Raw genomic sequence first — 22,296 nt, forward strand, 5'->3', positions numbered from 1 at the left:
GTTCTACACGCACTGATGTGTTGACAAGTAAGAATCCATCCCCATCTAGGATGCTTTCCAATACCACAATTAGCTTTTTCCGGTTGATAATGTCAAAGCACAGGATAGATAAATTCCAAAGATTTTTTGGTTTTTGGCACATTGCACACAACTATCTGTGACTCCATACTACGTTTGTTGTCGATATGGAATGTCTGAATCTATGTTGACTCATATTTAGGAATTCATTTATAGGGCCTGAAATACGATCCAGCACAACAAGAGAAAGTATTTTCTTTTGCGTATTCATTGACGTAATTAGGCGTAGACTGTTTAAATTTCCCTTCTCGTTTCTAGATTTCTGAATTGGCATTAAAGTGAAATTCCCCGCGTCAAATAGGCTGTACATTTTAATGGCCTGCACAAGACTGTGAAAATCAATTCAACCACTCTGCCCAGCGCGTATTTCAATAATTCTACATTCATGTTGTCTGGTCCCATTTTCAGGCAGAAATACTTCATGGCGCGTGATGTCTTTATTATGTTTTTTGAGAGTTCCTTCAAATAGTTCCAGATGATGATTCTGATTTTAAATAATGTTCCGATATTTTCTGTAATTAATTCAGCCACTTCATGTTAAGCAAAAATTAGTTTTCCATCATATCAGTATTTGTCTTAAAAATTTGCTTCTGCCATGGATCGATCGTTATAACTGCTGAATGTAAAAAGATGCGGAAGTATTCTTCACTCGTGGAAAAGTATCAATTCCTTCTATTCGCAGTTGAGACGTTGGTTCCTTGGGTGGAAAGGCAATCAGCTTCGTTCAGATATCGGGTGGGGTTTTGAGCGGATATCCCTCGCGATAGTACGCTCTAACTCTTTTTCGATTGCGTCAGCCTCTTGCCCAGTAAAGAATCAGCGTTTTTGATTAATCCAATACAATTTAGTTGACTAGTTGATCAAATTTTAAAAAATTTTACGAATGGTCTTGTAAAATTTTGCATTGTCGAGAGGGATTCAATTTTTTTTAATTTGGACCGTTTGTGTTGTTTTTTTATTTCGGCGTATAATTTTTCTAATTTTTATTTCGATAACTGTTCTTTCCTTTCATAGTCTCAGCGTTGTATTCTAATCGTGTGTATTTTGATCTGGCGTCTTAACTTTTGCAGATTTGTCGAGAAGTTTCAAAGCATTTATTTTTTCCTCTGATGTATTCCCCTCCCAGTTTTTTTGAGGTGTGTATCAGCTGTCTTTAAGATCTGCTTCACTAGGTCCCATGACTTTTTAGGTGAAAATTGGTTTGATATTGCTTCTAGTTTGTCAATCTCGTTGTAAATTTTTTCGGTCATTGCCAGACCATGTTGACCTATGTTTTGTTAACTGGATAAAGGCCGTGTTACGAAGGAAAAGGTTGTTTGTTTGACAGAAAGTGGCTAATAAAGTTCTTGAAAAATAGTTCTCTTGCTCTTTTCTTTATTTTGTATTTAATTTTATTAAGTTCTGTTTTAAAAGAATTAATGAGTTCAGTCGAGTTTAACGATTCAATTAGTAGACGGAGTTTCTTTTGTTCTTTCGTCAATTTGTCTATTTCTTTGTCAAAAGTCTTCTTGAATTTCCTTGGATTTGGTGAGATATTAGGGATTGTCCGGGACACAAACCACCTAATTCAAAAGTCGTGGAAATCGACGGAGAACCCACCAGACTCCGGACTTTGAGAAAAAAGAACTCGTGAAAGATAGAGGTGTGGATTGTCAGAAAAAGTCCACTCATTCCATCTCTCCAGTCTGAAAGAAGGCAAATACCTTTTCCCTTTTAGGCAGTGCATTGGAGAAACAGCAATAAGTGACAAGGTTAGGTCGGAGGAAGAAGTGGTGGAGGGTTAGTTAGTTTCGGCCACTTCAGTTACTCCTGAACCCAAAATAAAAGGCTAACATAAAACTAATTATTAGAAAAACATTTTTTAACCTTAAAAATTAACCTTAAAAAGTTAACTTTATTAAACAAAAATTTTTAACTTAAATTAACAAAAATTTTTTACTTAAAAATAAAGTGCCGTAAACTGATGAAGTTGAAAATATTTAGAAAATAATAAAGAATTATAAATCATCGACTAGGTGACGTGCAATGCCCATACTCGAAAGTGTATTTTTATAATGTGTCATATATTCAGGATCCGTCAAATAAAATATTTTTGGGTCCCTCTGTGTCTTATTTGAGTATTTTGATTGGCGATAAAATACGACTCCAATCAATATGATACTTATTACTGAAAATATGAAAAAAATAATCCAGGCAGACACCAAGACTTTCCTCTTTAAATTGTTGGAATCTGAGTCCGAGGATTCTAAAATCCCCAAATAAACGGTCTTTGCTGCTTTTCCAAAATTATTTTCAACAAGACATCGAATACTCATCGACTTAACAGCCAAAATACTCAAAAATGAATAATTTTTCGACACTTTTGATACAAATTTATTCGAACAATTTTCTAAATGTTATTCTAATATGATTACCATATTCCTCTGAATTGATATACCACTTTATTTTAGGTTCGGGATACCCTTTTTCAGGAATACATTCAAAATTTGCCGTATTACCAGACGTGACGTTTTGTGAGCGAAGAGAATCAGAAATGGCAGGCAATTCTTTAATATTTAAAACTATTTCAACCATATATAGACACAGTGAATGTTTTATCAACTCTTGAATAAAATGACACTTGATGGTAAGACATGCAAGTAAAATTTTCAGGTTCTTTTTTTTCATTTGCCTCAACTTTCAGAAAGTGAGATGAAATCAGTTTGTAATTCTTAAAATAAAGACCAGGATTTCCCTTCCTAAAATCAATATTGGTTAAAAACCTTCCAAAAAAGAAACAGGGGACAATATTATGAACTTTGCCAAACTCTAATGAAATGCTTGACGTTATTGGATAAACGTGAATTAAATCAAAATAGGATTCTTTTAAGTTATTATTTTTAAAATAAACCTTGAATGGTTTGATTAAAATAAAATGATTTGAATTCTTGGTTTGCAAGACAAAGATACTCGCACATGGAGTCTTCTGCAATTAAGTATTTTATGTATAAAGCATTTCCGTGCACATAAAATCTGTCCGCATTCTCCTTCCCTATTTGGGTCATTTTCCACGTATTTTTAGGCTTTCTGTACCAGGTGCATTGGCCGTTGACTCCATTCCCATGTAGAATGGCATAAGGAAGTGTATATGTATTATATACTACAATAATAATATATTTTATACCAATGTTTAGTTTTGGACTCTCTACGTCCATTGGGAGAGATATTTCGTGACCACATTCGTTTTCGACAGAACATTGAAATATTTCATTTCCTTCGAATTTCTGACTGAATGTGAGCTTATTGCCATTTTTGTAAAAATAATAATTATTTTCAAAGTCAATAGGAGTCCCACCTTTAGTCCAACTGAATATTTTATATATAAATATACTTATATTCATTTTTATCTGTCTCTATTGGACATGTAATACTACGTTTATAGTAAGTGAGTATAAATTTAGTTTGGGGCATATCCATTGTCGGGGGGATGCAGTCGAGGGATATACTTGAATAAATAAATATGAGCAGATAAACTAACATTTGTAGTCATCTACGGAATTATACATATTTATAATTCATTTCCTTTGCTGCTATTTATGTCTATTTTTATAAAAAGGGTTACAATCCTCAAAATTAAACTTTCACAATTTCAATTCTTGGGAAAAAATGGTTTTCTATTTGTCTAAAGAATAAAGAATCATGCGAGTAGTTAAACAAACATATCCCATAAACCGAAAGCACAGGATGTCTAATTTCTAAATTTGGATTTAAGGATAAAGGAAATATGTGAAATATAGAAAATCATTGGTATTAAAATACGCAAACAAGTGTAATGCAGCAATCCAAACTAATAAAGAACACCATTTTCATAAGCATGATGCATGTGTGTATTTTCGACCATCATTAGGTAGTCTCTACAACTGGCATATCTAATCAGTCTTCTCTATTTTCAGGTCATTGATAAGCCCTCGTTACGTCCTCACGGCACTTCTTCTCTAAAGTGGGGGCTGTGCCCTCGCCCTTGTTGGAGCACAAGTATTGATGGAGTGTTGGTGAGTGCGTCAATGGGGTGACGGGGACTGACTTGTTCCAACGAACTGTCGATAGTGGATGACACAACATAACTTTACAGTCCTCTCGTCGTTGTTCTCAATTCAAAATGGGGGAATACTGAGCAGTATCCTTATCTGGGAATGGTTTATGAAACTGCACTTTATAATAGAAATAAGAATGCAGATATAAAAACAATCCAGTAGTATTCACAAATTATGTCTATACTTACCAATTCCTTGGCATTAAGAACTTTACTGGAAATTGGTCCTATTGGGATTACAATTTGTATATCAAATTATTTGTATTTGTATTCAGGAGGTATAATTGTGTAGAATTATAGGAATTTTTGACAACACAGATGAACATATTTCATTTACAGTTCGAAGATCAGTCCCCTTCCATAAAAGCCTCGTTAAGTGAGCAAAGTGGCCTTTTCAGTGCACTGAGTAATTTCCTCATTATGACCACCATCTAAATCCTCCAAAATACCACCCACCGAATAGAGGAACTGTAGCTATACAAACCTGTCTTCCGTCTTTTCCCCTATTAAATTAATTTATTTAATTTTGTTTTTTTTCAGTGGTGAAACGCATGCTTAATAGACTAATTATAAAGCAATAAGAGTATTCATAATATATGACAGCGACCCAATTGCTTGTCTTTACAGTTTTGGCATCCCCCTTTGTGATCAACTCATATAATAACGAGACCTGGCAATCCCTCAGTGGGATCAACTCGAGTAACAACAGCATCTCGGAATCGGCCACTGTGACCTGGATGACCAAAAGACCTCGAAATACATGGGGATCGGGGAAATCAGCGACGGCGGAGTTTTTCCTCAACTTATTTTTAGACGACATCCAAATATTTGACCAATTATTCCAATTTCGACCAAATTATTTCAAACGCAAGTGCGGGACGGGCGGGAAGCAGTTTTATGAGGAATTGAATAGGGGTGATGTGCTTCTGGTTGCTAAGGTCTTGAGACTATCAGTTATGAGTATTTTGAGAACAATCAAGTCCCCTAATATAAAAAATAGCCTACAAATAACACATCAGAATGGAATAAATCAATTAAATGGTGGAGGGGTAGATGATCTAAACCAGAGGTTGTCAAACGGTGTGCCGCAAGACGATTTCTAGTGTGCCGCCTGACAAATACAAATTTGAACAATTTTTTTCTCCAAATTAATTCAAAAAGGTAAACAAATTAAAATAATTACTAAAATTTAAATAATCATTTTTTTATTATATATTAAATGACATTTACATTGGTTAGCCATTATTTATTAATTTTTTAATAACGTGCGTATCAACGTGCTTATGGGTAAATCAGTTCGTCGTTCTTATAAAAATTCTTATTTGTCATTTGGATTTATATGCAATGATAAAAATAAACTACCTCAATGTTTAATTCGATTGGGTTATTAGTTTTTTAATATATTTAAGATACGAAATCCTTTTCTTGTCCCTGAATCAAAAAACTTGTCTATTAAAGAAAATGAAGAACTTATTTCGCTATTTAATGATCGATTCTTAAGATTAAAGATGACGGAGTTAGACATTGGAGAATTCTGGATATATATTCAAAACATATATCCCAGTTTATCAAAACAAGCACTGACCATAATTTTACAGTTTTCAACGACCTATTTATGCGAAGCAGGTTTTTCTAAGCTGCATAATATGAAATATAACAAACGCGAAAGTTTGAGAAACATTGATGCTGAAATGCGGGTGGCTTTGTCAACCATTCGACCTGATATTGATGATTTTTATTTATTTATTAAATCACCGAGACCACGCTAGAAACCGAACAAACGTCACGTGATCCCGATGCACTCAACCAGGGACCTCATCCTCGCTCGGTGATCTTTCCACGAGCCCACACAAGATCGCACAGGGCGGCAGGCCGTTTTTGGCGGAGCAATCGCTGACGGGCCCAGGTTTAGCTTGATGAGGTCATCTAGGGAGGCTGGACCGGGTCATGATATATGCAACAATAATAATAATTAAGTCTTAATTAGTTTTACATATCTTAAAAATTTATTTTTTTTATTTTTAATGTGTGCCGTGGATTATTTTTTTAAGATTAGTGTGCCGCGAGAATTATTTTTTGAAAAGCTCTGATCTAAACATACCAAAACACAGCCTGACCACACGAATCCTCCTTCCCATGGCGGAGGGTGGCAAATTATGCCAAAAGAGAGCCCGGACTGCACCATTATTGCCATGAGAGGCCACGACCTTCCCCAAATGCACCGAAATCTCGACCCGACGATGGGATAGTTAGTAGGCCTGTGTTATACACATTTTTGACTGACTTTTTCCTTTGTAGACATAACAACACTTTTCTACTTAGAAAGGGAAATCTACAATTTTAGTCAATGTATAAATCTCGACGTATAAACAATAGCTTTTAATTATTTTTTCATTATTTGTTAATTTAATTTTAATGGGATTGTCTATTGGATTGTCTGGATTTTTATATTTTTTAAGAATAAAAATTAAGCCGAAAAATCGTATTTGTTAGACGTTCAATATGTGTACAGTTAAAATCTGAAAAAAATGACTAACTTTGGCTCCTAAAAGAGCGAACGAACAAATAAAGATAACAGAAAAAAGAATTTGTTTGAAGCAAAACAGAAGAAAAGACAAAAAAGGGAAAGTAGATGTTAGCTCTTTTCTCATTTTATCAACCGAAAACAAAGGTGAGAACAACAGCTGAACAAACTTTTCAGTTCAATATCAGTATAATTTAATGACCATTTTCTGCTTCACACCTAACTTTGTCGAATATCTTTGGATAATTACCTGATTCTTTTAATTTTTTAAAAATAATTGCGAGATTAATAGTTTAGTTTACCTTCATATAATGTGCTAATCTTTTTTGCTAAACAAAATACGTCTTATATCAAAATAATCTGTCAAATTATGGGATATTCGCTATCAGAAATAACGTCAAGTTGGATTATATATTTTTTATTAATGCTTATAAATAGAAATCCCTCCTTTGAATGTCCCTCTCACACCAACACGCTTTGACACCATATATGACATCCAACACTTTTGTGTTCTCTTCCAGGACGTCATTGTACAGACAGATGCCGTCCCCACTCTTCTCGCCCTGGTTCTTAATGTCCGCAAAAAAAAGACTTCATTTTATTCCCTAACTTTTAATTTGTTTCCTTTCATAGGAGTATATTACTGACCAATCAAAAAAATGGATGCTTGACCTGTCTACACTATGTGGTACTTTCGCCTGCATTCTCTCATGAATAATTCTGGTGAAGTACAACCAAATATTCTAATTTTTCACACCCTCTAAATATTTCGACATATCAGCTAATAATGTTTTTTATTTTGGTGTAAATTAACACAAAATGTCACAAACAAGTATTAGTAGTATATATATCATCCTGGAATATAATATCTCCTCATTCTACCACTACTACCAACACCACAACCTCAGTGCACTCACAAGCCCACACACAGGAGGATCACCAGAAGGAGGAACAGGAGTAATCCTCCCCTTAAGTGTATCCCTCAAATTCTCCCCACTCGGAACATTACTTCTCCCCATCCCCGAATCTCGTGGCACTTGTGAGGATATATTCTGCCTCAATGCCTCTGAACTCGGCCAAGAACTAGTCGACCGCCTCAGACAAGGCGACTTACTTCTCTTGGGCTGTACTACCCACCCAGTACAGTGACTACAACTCGATATCGATATAGCATCAGACGATGACTAGAATACACCGACAGTACTACTCTTTCCGACTGAACTAAATTATTGCTTTCTACTAAATTCATTCCTGTCAGAATTGAGTTATTTGCCTTTATTATTCCATCCAATATAACTTTTTTGAGCAAACTATAGTCGGGCTCATCCTCCGACGACAGTCCTGAAATATGTGCAGCAAAACGCTGACATACTTCAGGAAGAAGGGCAATCTTTATATCAATCAAAAAACAACATTCTGGTTGAATTTTTCTTTAAATTTCCCCACAGTTTGTTTATGTCGGATTTTATGCCATGGGAGTCCCCCGGTGATAAATTCGACCATAATATACAAAAGTGACCACAAGTCATCTCTCCTGCCTGGATACTACCCATAAATAGCACGTTTATTCACCACGTTCTTGTGGGAGTGCACGGAGGCGTACCTCACTGTCCCACGGAATGGAGAATATCTCTTTATACGACTGGAATCATATTCTCTACTCAAACCAAAATCAATTATATATAAATTATTTTTCCCCCCAAAATTATTTCCCGCCACAAAATTTCCCTTTAATAAAAAAACGTGCAAAAAACCGGTTTAATGTCTCTGTGGATGAATCCTGCTTTGTGGACGACTTGAATAGCCTCCAACATTTCCATGCCAATGCGATATGTGGCTGCAGGACTGAAGACACAGCCCTCCTCCTTACGGACTTGGCTCATGCTCTTGCCCTTCAATTCCATGGATAGGTAACTGAAGGACTCGGTAGTGCCAAATTCGTAGAGTTTACAAATCCTTTTCTGTCCTGGGAAATTATTGGTTTGTTGGGTACCTTCTAATCGTCGTAGTACATAGGCTTCCCATTTTAGTACTTTGTGACGTTTAGTGTTGGATTCTAGCTTTATTGCTGCTTTATTGTTGGTTAGTAAATTAGTGGCACTGTACACCACTCCGAAGCCTCCTTTGCCTATTTGTGTTTTCTAGTTAGTTTTTATGGGTTATTAAACTAATTTCCAGTGGTCGTTGATTATGTCTCCTGAAGATAGTTGATCGGATTTGGTGGAGTCCATTATTTAGTAAAAGACTGTAACCACAACAAACATCGTGGCTCTTAGTAATTTTATTTAATATAATAGTTATTAATATATAAGTAATAAAAACATAAATAGAAATTAAACCCTTAGTAAAATTGACCAGCACAAGTATAGTTTTTTGAGGAGGTTTAAATTTGTTAAATCTGTCTGTGATAAATTAAGTTAAAATTGTTAGATGTGTTTTGTTGGAATATTGTAGACAAAATTATGTTTTGATTTCGCAAATGGAAAAATATGATAAATCATTTTCAATACAACTCTTTCAATTTTTTTTAATTTAAAATAATCCGTTATTTTATCTCTGATTTTGTACTTTTTAATTAATTGATCCATCGTTATCTTTTTAAAGTTATAAAATGCAGTTAATATCTCTGGAGCAAGCTGAAAAATACAACCTTCCATCTTATTAATTGTAGAAATTAGTTTCTTAGTAGATTGACATTTTTAACACCGTCATATAACGCCTTTTCATTTTCTATACCAGAGATTTCTACTAATATAATTTCCTTGACAGTTTCTTCGATCTTTTCTTCATTTATTTGACTACATTTTTTTGAACATCATCATAACTGGTGTTGACTAGCCAATTCATGTTTGGAATTTCTAATTTAGTATTTAACGTTTAATACCTGAACTTATTATCAAGATTTTGCATTAACTTGCATTTATTTTCAAAACGCTTTTTCTTTCTGTTTCCATTGTCATCGTATATGTCCAGATATTTAGTAGAGTTTTTCAGAATATCCGATACAGTGCTGGTTCCAATACCATATTTTTGGCTTAGATCTTTCTGTATTAACTTGGGTGTGGATTGATAATCTTTTATGAGTTGAACTTTGTGGTTCAGGTCGAGTTCAAAACGAGCACGTTTCATTGATATTAAGTCAAATATGAAACTTATTAACCTTTTAAATTAGAATAGAATAGAATAGTGTTTATTGAGGGAAAAGAAAAAGAAAAACGAGGAAGAAATCATCAACGGGGAGATAAAGACAAGGCACCGAAGTGTCTCTTTCCATGCGAACCTTTTAAATTATTATTTTTTAATTTTTAAAAAATAAAAGTTATTTTTAATACCTCTTTGTCCGGTTTGCACAGTGTGAAAAAAGCCGTTGGGACTTGACATTACGGCCGGTTTTCAGAATATAGAGGATCCGGAATAAAGAGGTGAAATTTATATTGAAAAATACTGTAAAAAATTGGGACCGGAGAAAACGGCCGGTATATGGAGAGATCCGGTATATTCAGGGGCCGGTTTAGACAAGTTCCACTGTACATTTATTAATTATAAATGATTCTAATTCAATAAATAAATTAAATTGACTTGATATTATTTTTCTAAAGGAAACCATTTGATTTTATGTCAGATTGTAAAAATTTCTACTTTGTCAAACCTAAAAATTATTTTAAAATATTTAGCAAAATATATTAACTAAATCACAGTTCCTGTTTATTAATTGTTCAATTATGTAAGAAATTACGTTTTAGAAATAATAAAACCCGTATTGTGACGTTTTTTAGAAATGGATTCTTTTTTTAATCCAGTAGTTTTAAACTCTAACAATTTTTACATTCCTAATTATTTTTACCCTACTTTTGATAACCAATATATTTCCGATTTTTATCTAAATAATTTAAACTTGGTCAATTATTTTGCAACTGTTCCTATTGAAATCTCAAACAACATATTTCCTCATTTGACACTCAAAATAATGATCCTCTCTTATTCCACACCGACATTCTACCAATTTGGGTACCTCATGTTTTCTCGGAAAGCCCAATAAATTATTTTTCAGGATTCAATCACCTTGAATTTATGTTTTACGACAATCCACTAGAAATTGGAAACCATTATTGTCCCTTTGATGGCTGTATATATAACTTTTCATATATTCATCCTTCCGAGGTTCATAATGGCGACTTGTCCTGTCCTTTTGAATTTCAGATTAATCCTTTTACATATCCGCATTTTTATAAACCTTATATTATCGACAATCCACAAACAAATAGACAACCTTCTCCGTTTTTGAAATACAAAATTCAATCTTTCATCAAAAACTTCACAAATAAATAAAAACTTCACTATTCCATCTGAAATCCAACCCCCTCTTAAAACATTGATTCAATCCCAAATACTTTTACTAATAATTTGAAAATAGCTTGTATCACCTCTGAAAAGTTTGACACTAAAATCTTGGGTGAAAACAACCGTTCTCGTACCAAAATAAACGTTAAAGACAGAAAACCGGCCAAATTATCAAATAAAGATCAAATCAGTTTGGCAAAGTAATAATTTTTGATACCTTATTGTTTAAGATTGATAAGAAGAGAAAAGTTGCACTTCGTATGAAAATTCGACGACAAGAACACAAACAATTAAATGAATTAAAGAAGAAGTTGAATATCAGCAGTAAAACCCAAGTGGAAACCTTAACAAAAATAGCCGCGTGATTGAAACAGACAAAAGAGACAGTTATGGAAATATGGTGCACTCTTTTATGAAAATCGAGGCTATCATAAATGAAATACACGGAAATAGCCACGATAAATACAAGGAAAAACAGGACTTACCATTATAACTAGTTTTATTATTTGCGGTCGTGGATAAAATATTAACGTGTATAAAGTTTTAACTGCATGGATAAGATCACTATTTGAAATCTGATCAAAACAACAAATATTTGTAATTGATTAAATTTAACTTATTTAAGCGAAACCAACAACAAAGTTAAAAAAAGAAGAAATAAGAAAAGCTATTTTTTAAGAAGCCAATCGATAAGAATCAACCAGGAATCGCTATACAATAGATGCAGAACTGGCCCTCTGAGTGTGGAAATCGTTAATATGCGGTGGAGGTTATTTGGCCATATTCTACGAATGGACATGCTTGCCCCAGCTAACATAGCAATGGAGGGCTACTTCCTGAAAGAGGGATCGAGCTTCCGTGGACGTCCACGTGTTACGCTGCCGGAAACACTTGACGGAGACCTGAAATGTGTGAAGAAAAGGCTAAGGAGTGGTGAGATCTGGACGAGTGAGGAAACTCGCTCACGACAGAGGAGGTTGGAGGAGGCTGGTTCAAAGGATTGTTTTTAATGCTGCACGAGTAAAATTATAACTAATATGATTCTACGTATGTTGCAAATAATAATAATAATCGATACTGAAGACTGGAGGATCGTATAAAATAAAATTTTATTTTGTCAAAAATACCGTTTTTGTCATCTTTCTTATACCCATTATCATCTTTTTGATCTTCGCCGCATCTTTTTTGATCTTTTTCTTGGTTTCGAAGTCCAATTGGTTTTTTGTTGCCACACACTTTTGGGTTTTCCAAATTTCTCATAAAATGTGTATATGTCCGTTTTTTATCGACGACATCAGATAAAATAATTGTTATACTAATCAAACAATATATGTGCCAGTCATCAGTTGTGATACAGTCTGGTAGTCTTATATAATTGGTTCTTGGATTATCTCATTGACGTATAGCTTCTCTCTCGATATCTATAAATGCATTCCAACGTTTGCCCCAAATGTCATCATTCATTGTATTTGAATTGTCCCATTCTCTCCACAGAGATTGTCTTTGTTCATTTCTTTGTCTTTGAGTCTCTTGTTGGCTACTCCAGTGGATGTCTGACCACTCATCGGCTTTAAATCGACATGGAATTCTCATGCAGGTACAGTTGTGATATTGACTGAGTCTCTAAATAATAATTTCAAATTACCTTAGTAGTTCTTTTATCTTTAGACTACTGAAAACCAGCAAATTTTGCACAAAAACTTGTCTTGCTATATATTCCAGCAATTCGTGATCGTTTTTATAGCAGCATTCATCCAAGCATCTTCAATTGCTAACAAAACAAATAGTTTCATTTTCTCTCCAATTGAATTTGTACATAAAAGAACGGTAACTCTTTCTTTATTTTTTTGACACCATCACAAGTATCTGTTAACTCTACGAAAGATTTATGTCGGATTTTTTCACAAATAATCCAGTCTCATCGCAGTTGAAGATATCCTTGGTAGAATATGCTTCCAGATGATCATCATAAGTCTTAAAAAAGTTTTCCAACCTCGATGTGTCGCATGACTTTTTTTCACCAGAAATTGTTTTAAAAAAAGTTGATGCCGTTTCTTAAAACGATCAAGCCACTCATTGAAAGCTTTAAATTCGGGTAAATTTAAAATTTCTAAAAACTTAGGCATATTTAATTATTACTTTTGAAATTAAATAAAAACAACCTTGTCCAGAAAGGGTTGCTGTATTCCCCTGCATGAACCAAAAAAGGCCTTTAAAAGTTTAATCTTCTCTTATAACTTAGCTATAAGATTGTCAATATGCTTAGAGAATGAGAACTAAGCATCAAAAAATCACATTTCGGAGTTGGATAATTTTTATTAGTCGTGAATAGAGTTTTCATGCATTTTTCGGGGCTTAGACTCAGCTGCTTTGTAGATAGCATATTTCCCTGATGTCTTTGTATTACTGTGAGTAGATTTTTGTCCCGTGATTTTATGATGATTTTAATAGCATAGGAGAGTAAGATGTCGTCCTAGTGAGTAAAGATTAAAATATTGCTCATATAAAGATTGAAAGAATTAGTGATCCAGTAGAGACACCGTTTGTTAATAGTTTAAAAACAAAGTTTATTTTGCCATCATTTATAAGGCATCGAACAAAAAGTTAGCTAACCATAGTTTGAGATTCAATTATATATTTGAGCTAAAAATCTTTCAAATAAATAAATTCTAGCTTAATTTTTAATTTATAACCAGGACATACATAAGTATAATAAATTTCCAAAACATTCCCCAATTAATTCACCCAGACCACCCCTCATCATCTCCAACATACTTTACTAATAAAAAAAAGAAACTAATTAACTAAGTAATTTTTCCAAATCCAAACCCTTCTAAATGAGTCATCTCTAACATAACCAACATTTTTATAGTCAATAAAATATTCATATTTAAAACAAAAATAGACTATCCCACCAAATAGTAAATCAACCACGAAATTACTGATTGATACAACGAAAACACCACAATAAAAAGATGACAAGATAAATTCCCAAAATGTCCGCTTCCCTTCATTGTGAGTAGTCTCACCCTCAGAGACCTCACGTTAAAAAATAACTGCGACAGTGGAAATACAACAAGCACGAATTTCAACCACGAAGAAACAAGCCCGTCAAAAATAACAAGAAAAATGACTCTAAAGGGGACATCCACTTGTTAGAAATACCCAACGAATTTGTAGCCCGTCAAACCAACAATTTCGTACACAGAAAGTTCAAGTTTGAAGACAAAACACCAAAATAAAACTGCCAAAACTTCCAATATCCAAAAAACAGTCCAAAAACTGAACAAACTGCCAAATTGGTCAGGATCAAATCTACAGATATATAAATCTCCACTTACGCGTGTTTAAGTCCCTTTGAGATCCCACAAACCAATATGAAAGTTAAAAATCCCATAACTAATTAATTATATTTTAAATATTATAATTTATTTTTTAATTAAATAAATACTTGGAATATATAAATCAATTGCATTTATGTTTTGTCGTGGTGGTAATATTCGTCCGTCGTTAGACCGTAAAGTCCAATCCTTAAAACTGTAAAAATACAAATACTTTGTTAAAAAAAGGAAAAAACAATATTCTTAATTTCTTTAAAAAATATTTAGTATCAACTTCAAAGTGATGTTTCATTCCTGGGACGTTAATCTAAAAATATTTAAAGACACTGACATAATTCTCAGGATTCAGTTGACTGGTGTAACTGCCTGTAATCTTCATAAGGGAGTCTTGTATGCCATAATATGCGATATTCTCAATTCCTCCAAAAGTACTTTTAGATGAGGGTTGATTGTGCTGGGGTTCTTGATTGAGGTTGTTTTTGTGTTAGTACCTGGATTAGGCATATAAAAATCATTTTGTGTTTGTTGAATGTTAGGGTCAAAGTAATTATTCATTCACTAAATCGTCACCACAAAGAATAATTCCAAATAAATTATTTAATTAAGAATTAATATAACAAAATTTATTTTAATTTATAAAATATATTACATCTAATCTTTAACTAAATATAAATTTTATATTGACTAATCATATCGCTAGCGCTAACCGGTCAATGAAATCAATTTAAAATTAACCTAATTTTCTGAATTTCAAAATAAAGAATAATTATTATTCATACCACTACATTCACTTCTAAAGTCTTTTTTGATCTATTTTCGTTACTAATCCATCACTATTTTCCACATTGAGAATATATTTTAATCCGAAGCCTTTTCTTGATTTTGTTTCGTTCTAGTACAATGTTAAATCCAGGAATCCCACAACATATTTAGAACAAACTAATTCGTACAACAAATTATAAGTGGCAATTTACCAGTGGATAATTGAATTTTTCGAATGTATTTCACTCACTCCTTTTCATTATCCAAACTCGTTATTTTAGACAAGCTCCTTGTTATTTTCTAAAATCTCTATACAATATCTCCACTTGTATTTAAAAGATTTGTTGTAAGAAATTTTCGGCTTTCTTTTTAAGACGATATTTTTTATGCTTTACAAGATCTTACTCCTCATTATTTTGTAATGTTTTAACAAATTATATTCATCTTAATTTTTTTATTATTATTTTTTTTTTAAAAAAAAAACTAGCTATTATGAACTGGCTTGCAGGATTGAAAGACAATTCCCGCGTAAAACAGCCAGCGAGATCCTCTGAATGAGGAATATAAATTCCCTCGGATCTCTGGAGCGGTGGGTGCACAGGCGGCCAAGTTTCTTGAAATGGGCAAGCGTCTTGGCCCCAAAAACACAGGAGGTTTCGACAGCAATTGCCCAAAAGCAAAATCGATTGAGTAAATCAACATATTTCGATAGTTTTGCAATTCGGCCTTCTCGGCCGACGAGCCGGGTCGACAAGCCGTAGCATTTAAGGCACCCTTGGCGAAGGAGTCGGAACAGGTGACGTTCATCTTAATTGTTTACAAAAAACTAACATAAAAAGAAAAAAACAAAATTTGCTAATCAGTATAAAATTTTATATGATGTTATGCCGACAAAAAATTATGATTAGTACTCATTCTTGATCTTTAAAAATTTAAGTTATTTTGTTGAATTAATTCCACATTAATTACATCGACGCGTCTCGCGCTCGCAACAAATTACTAATCTTAATAATAAAATGGTATGGTGTGTGTCTGTCTGTCTGTCTGTCTTTCTGTCTGTCTGTCTGTGTCTGTCTGTCTGTCTGTGTGTGCACACCAACTTCAAATTGGCAATACGATGTCCTCGACTTACATGATGAGGTCCTTAAAACCTTCCCCCCAAAAAAAATTAAAAAAAAATTTCTGCATTTTGGTTAAAATGAACAACTACGATGTCCTCGACTTACATGATGAGGTCCTTAAAACCTTCCCCCCAAAAAAATTAAAAAAAATTTTCTGCATTTTGGTTAAAATGAACAACTACAATGTCCTCGACTTACATGATGAGGTCCTTAAAACCTTCCCCCCAAAAAAATTAAAAAAAAATTTCTGCATTTTGTTAAAATGAACAACTACGATGTCCTCGACTTACATGATGAGGTCCTTAAAACCTTCCCCCCAAAAAAATTAAAAAAAAATTTCTGCATTTTGGTTAAAATGAACAACTACGATGTCCTCGACTTACATGATGAGGTCCTAAAACCTTCCCCCCAAAAAAATTAAAAAAAAATTTTCTGCATTTTGGTTAAAATGAACAACTACGATGTCCTCGACTTACATGATGAGGTCCTTAAAACCTTCCCCCCAAAAAAAATTAAAAAAAATTTTCTGCATTTTGGTTAAAATGAACAACTACAATGTCCTCGACTTACATGATGAAGTCCTTAAAACCTTCCCCCCAAAAAAAATTAAAAAAAAATTTTCTGCATTTTGGTTAAAATGAACAACTACAATGTCCTCGACTTACATGATGAAGTCCTTAAAACCTTCCCCCCAAAAAAAATTAAAAAAAAATTTTCTGCATTTTGGTTAAAATGAACAACTACGATGTCCTCGACTTACATGATGAGGTCCTAAAACCTTCCCCCCAAAAAAAATTAAAAAAAATTTTCTGCATTTTGGTTAAAATGAACAACTACGATGTCCTCGACTTACATGATGAGGTCCTTAAAACCTTCCGCCAAAAAATCAAAAAATTATTTTCTGCATTTGATTAAAATGAACAACGTTAATGTCCTCGACATTCATGATGAGGTCCATTAAAAATCTCACGTATTAAGAATATCCTTGATGAAAACGACAGCGAGAATATTAACAATGATGAACTCCCAATTATTCGCGATAAAGAAATTCAATTCATCTTATGATTTTCTCTTTAAAATTAAATGCATATACCATTCAAAATTAAACCTATTATCATATTTGACTTTGACAGAATGTGCAATTACAGATTGCACGACCTTGAATAGAGTGTGCAATTAACAGATTTTGAAAAACACTTTGATAGTTGAAACCACATTAGCAAATCATTAACACAATTTACCACCAATTGACAGCGCAATCAGAAGAATTTGCGTAAAAATATTAACTATTTAGTTAAGTTTTTCGTAAAGATAGAATTTATTTTCGGTATGCCTCTTTTCCTAAACTTTTTATTATTCAAAAATAATTTTTTCAATAGATAACTGAAGGAGGGAAGACGACCTTAAGAAAAGAAGTTTTTCGTAAAGATAGAATTTATTTTCTGTATGCCTCTTTTTTCCTAATATTTTTTATTATTCAAAAATAATTTTTTAAATAGATAACCGAAGGAGGAAAAACGAAGCTGAAGAAAAAACGGTCAGCTTAAGGTAATTAAATCTTTTTTGTGTGTCGTTTTGTTGGCTGCTACTACTCTGCCTGCCGCATCTCCGGCTGCCCCATCTCCGGCTGCCCCATCTCCGCCAGTGGTTTGTCTAATCAAGGTCACTAAGCTAAATCTCCGGACTATAAAGGCTCTTAAGCATTATCTTAACTGGCTGTTAAAAAAATTAGACAGGTTGTTGCCGTGGCGGCAGAGATTTTTTTTGTTTATACTTTTTTACAAATTTTTAAAGTTTTTTTTGTTTTTTCATTTCTTTTGTTTTTAAATTATTTATTTTTATTTGTTTTTTTTATTTTTTTTGTTATTTTCTACAAATTCAACCGGATTGAATTTTTAAACTCCTTAGATCCCTCTGGAATGCCGAATCATCTTTTAAAGTTAAAGATAGGCGTTCCAGTGGTTTTATTACGAAATCTTGCGCTACCTAAATTATGCAACGGAACGAGGTTAGTTATCAAAAATTTGATGGCTAACGTAATAGAGGCGACGATATAACAGGTAAGTATAGAGGTGAGGATGTTTATATTCCACGAATTCCGATAATTTCTGATGAATTACCATTTATATTTAAAAGGCTGCAATTTCCTTTGAGGATGAGTTTTGCAATGACAATAAACAAGGCCCAGGGACAGTCATTAAAGGTAGTTGGTTATTTTTAGAGAGTGAGTGCTTTTCACATGGACAGCTGTATGTGGGATGCTCGAGGGTAGGCAGAAGAGAAAATTTATTCATATATGCCAAGGAAGGACGGACGACAAACATCGTTTATCAACAGGCGATAGAATAGGGTTACATTAAAGCAGGTAGTTTTATACATCTACATAAACTTATAGTTGTTTGATGAAACAGGCCCTCCGCAGGAGCTAGGTCGCGGTGAGCGAAGCGAGCTGCCGAGCTAGTTTAAAATATATGTATATCAAAAAAAGCAAAATTATATTTAAAATACATATTTATAATGTTTTTACTGACAATAATATTAGTTTTCTTTGTAAAACTGACTATTCAACTAACATAACTATTCTACTTGTTTGCTTTGAGTAACAGATTGTCACAAAATGACATCCGGTCATAATTATGTAAAAAACACACATATGACACATTATAAAAAATAAATACAAATTAACTATAATTAATAAATATGAAAACTTTTATCACCTTCTTTATTTTAGTAATTAATGAAATTAATATTCTAGGCATTACTTTCAGTGCACATTTTTAGTCAAGGTAATCCAATAAATATAAAATTTACAAGACTTGGAAAATAACCAAGAATTTGACGAATCTGAAGAAAACATTTCAGAAATATTAGAAGATGAAATGGAAATTTTAGGTAAAAATAAAGAAATAAATAACTTAGATGAATTAAATGAAATCGACAAAAAACTTGACAGTCAGGATGATTTGAATTTACAAGATGTTGAGGATTTAATAGAAGATGAAGAGAAAATCTTAGGTAACGTAATAAAACAAATTTCCTAGATGAATTAAATGAAATTGAAGACAAGTCGGAAGACCAAGACGAAGAAACTGATCAAGAAGAGTTGGAAGACGAAGAGGAAACTGCTGATGATGAAGATTTGGAAGTCGAATCTGATAAAGAAATAGAAAATACAGAGGAAGAGGATATAAGTATAAGAATATAATATAAAATAGACTGTCAGGACAATTCTGAATCATGCAAAACATGGGCAGAAGGAGGGCATTGTAAAGTCGTACCATCTGTGATGAACGCTTGTAAAAAAAGTTGCAAAAATTGTCGTGGCACTCAAAAAGCAGGAAATCCGACTGGTAAAAAATATAAAACACAATTTTAGAATGTGTTGACTATGGGACTGAGGACTACTGTTCAAATATAAACTGCGAAACTCATCGAGTGGCGAATTTAATAACTTGCAGAAAAACCTGCAATTCATGCGACGGTATTTTATTAGAAATATAATTTTTAGTATGTCAAGATTTTGATAATAGATGTAATCCTAAGTATTGTGACAATGCATCAAAGCACAGATGCCGCAAAACATGCCGAGTTTGTAATTGATTCGACTTCAGTTAATTAACATTACTAAAAACGGACTATAATTATATTTCACTAAAACTAATATTTTAAATAAATTTATTCGATTTGGGTTACTTGTTTGAACGATTACGTGTGATCAATCTGTTAGCTTGACCAATGAGAAATCTGAAAAACGATTAAAATTATATTCGATTAATTAAAAATCATTAAATCACAATCTCATTGATAGATCAGTATCTTACTGTCTTAATAATTTTACAAAATTCAGTTTTGATCTGTTTAAGACATATAAAAGAAATAGTTAAAACATCGATAAATTTTTTTAAAGATTTAAGCAATTGTGGCCAAAAAAATCCCCAGAAGTTTTTTGATCAGAGTCCCAAGTCGGAAAAGGTTTTGCACTGTTTTTGTACCAAAATGAGTAATAAATATAAAGCTAACAAAAATACAGTCAAAATACGATGAATGTCAAACAATACTATCATTCTTTAGGTATAACTAATTAATAGTGTTTATTACCTTCTTTGAATTCATTAATAATGTTTAGGAGTTCGAGAATCTGAATGATGATTTTTATGCCATCAGACATAACAAGTTGATTAGTGAAGTTAGTCTGGATAAAATTGATTATTTTTTAGAAACAAGTATTTAATAATGATTACTACATTTTTCTTAAAAATGAATATACAAATAGGAAAGCATGTTATAAAGACATTTCAATATGATAAATATTGTCATTTGCCATCCTGAATGTGCTATTAGATAAGCAAGAAATAGTAAACAAGCAACACATTGCAAAAAATGACATTTGTTCATAATTATAAAAGTATCCATATGATGCATTCTAAATATATAAATGACACTTTTTAATATCCAATCAAACATGGGAACATTATTAATTATTTTAGTATTATCTATGATAAAAAACAATTTAGGGATTTCTTTCACTACAAATTACAAATGAAGGTAATATAATTTTTTCACAAATTAGAAAATGTCGGATGGGATATTGACGAAACTGAATTTGATGAAGATTACGACGTAAATGAATATTTAAATCAGGACGAAAAGGATATTTTAGGTAATATTAAACCAGTAAACGCAGATGAGATAAACACCGACGAGGAAGATACTGATTACCAATTTGAGGACGAATTTGATGATGAAAAAATAAAAGATTCGACAAAAAATAAAAAAGAAATCTTAGGTAATATCAAATTTATAGATATTTCCAGATGAAGTAAAAGAAATTGAAGCCGAAATCAGCAACGACGAGAAAATAATAGAGCAGGACAAATCTGATGACGAAGATGTGAAAAAAGCAAAAGAAATAATAAATGATGCCAAGGATATCGTAGGTAATAATGTAATAACAATTTAGACGACGTAAAATCAATCGAGAACATGAATGAGAATGAACAACCAGTTCAAGACACGAATAAAAACGAAGAAAAATCAAAAAATATTGGCAAATATACAAATAAAATAAATAACAGATTGCAAAAATGATTATCCTGATTGCAATCACTGGGCAGAAGAAGGACATTGCCAAGTCGTAGAAAGTGTACTGAAACATTGCAAAAAAAGTTGCCAAAATTGCGCGGGAATTAAAAAAGCAAGAGACCCTACTGGTGAGTAATATTTGAGATTACAAGAGAGTGTGATGACTACGGAAGTGAGGACCACTGCTCACGTGTGGACTGTGACTCTGACCGTGTGGCCAAAATTTTGACTTGCAGGAAAACCTGTAAATCATGCGATTGTAAATATTGAACTTGTAATTTGTAGTATGTGAGGATTTTGATGATAGATGTGATTCTAAATATTGTGATATTTCATCAAAACACAGATGCCGAAACTTGTGGGGTTTGTTAATAGTTTATGTTAAATAATATAACATTACTAACAAAATTGATTTTGATTACTTAAAAGAATTAACCTTCACGTATATAATTGGTTTTAAGAGTATCTATGTATTAACCTTGGCAAATAAAAACAGCTCCAAGACGCCTCCTAATCAAGACAGCGTAAAGATGACTAAAAAAATTCTACGTATAAACCGTAGAAAATAAAAACAATCTTTTTTGATTCATTGATGAAAAGATGATTGTGCACAGTCGATTCAAATTAATAATTTATAAAATATTATTAGAATTCAAATACTTTATTAATATTAATAGAATAGATCTAAAATAAAACTTAAAATTATAGAATTATTATATATTAAATACTAAATATTAAAGCAGTTTCTCCGATCTCGTAATTTTACTATAATGAATTACCTTCTTGAAAACGCCAAACTAAGTTTTATCACCCTGATTCCTATGCAAAACGTATAAATCTTTCGCCTTTTACTAAAGATTTCCGTGTGTAGGGATCTACTGGTTCTTTATTTTTTGTGCCTCTTCTGAGGTTTTTTCATTTAGAAATAAAATCTAAACACTTCCATACTTTACTACTTTTATTAACAGCAATCAA

General features: G+C 32.6%; 1 protein-coding gene and 1 pseudogene across 1 annotated transcript; both read left to right on the forward strand.

Moving 5' to 3' along the window:
* Nucleotides 1–15,672: 15,672 nt before the first annotated feature.
* LOC115229926 (acidic leucine-rich nuclear phosphoprotein 32 family member B-like) lies at nt 15,673–21,057 on the forward strand. The gene is made up of 4 exons (XM_029800187.1): nt 15,673–15,808; nt 19,054–19,254; nt 19,302–19,430; nt 20,810–21,057. The coding sequence occupies exons 1-4, from the start codon at nt 15,673–15,675 to the stop codon at nt 21,055–21,057; spliced, it is 714 nt and encodes a 237-aa protein (XP_029656047.1).
* Nucleotides 21,058–22,128: 1,071 nt separating this feature from the next.
* Nucleotides 22,129–22,234, forward strand: LOC115229937 (annotated as a pseudogene).
* The last annotated feature ends 62 nt before the right edge of the window (nt 22,235–22,296 follow it).

Source organism: Octopus sinensis, unplaced genomic scaffold (assembly GCF_006345805.1).
Source record: "Octopus sinensis unplaced genomic scaffold, ASM634580v1 Contig13910, whole genome shotgun sequence".
Classification (NCBI taxonomy): domain Eukaryota; kingdom Metazoa; phylum Mollusca; class Cephalopoda; order Octopoda; family Octopodidae; genus Octopus; species Octopus sinensis.

Bases quoted from the DNA above. Each gene is read 5' to 3' on its own strand.
- LOC115229926 (XM_029800187.1), top strand. From the start codon at position 15,673: ATGAGGAATATAAATTCCCTCGGATCTCTGGAGCGGTGGGTGCACAGG. The intron at 15,809-19,053 runs GTAAATCAACAT...AAAATTTACAAG, and splicing joins CCAAAAGCAAAATCGATTGA to ACTTGGAAAATAACCAAGAA. The intron at 19,255-19,301 runs GTAACGTAATAA...ATGAAATTGAAG, and splicing joins AGATGAAGAGAAAATCTTAG to ACAAGTCGGAAGACCAAGAC.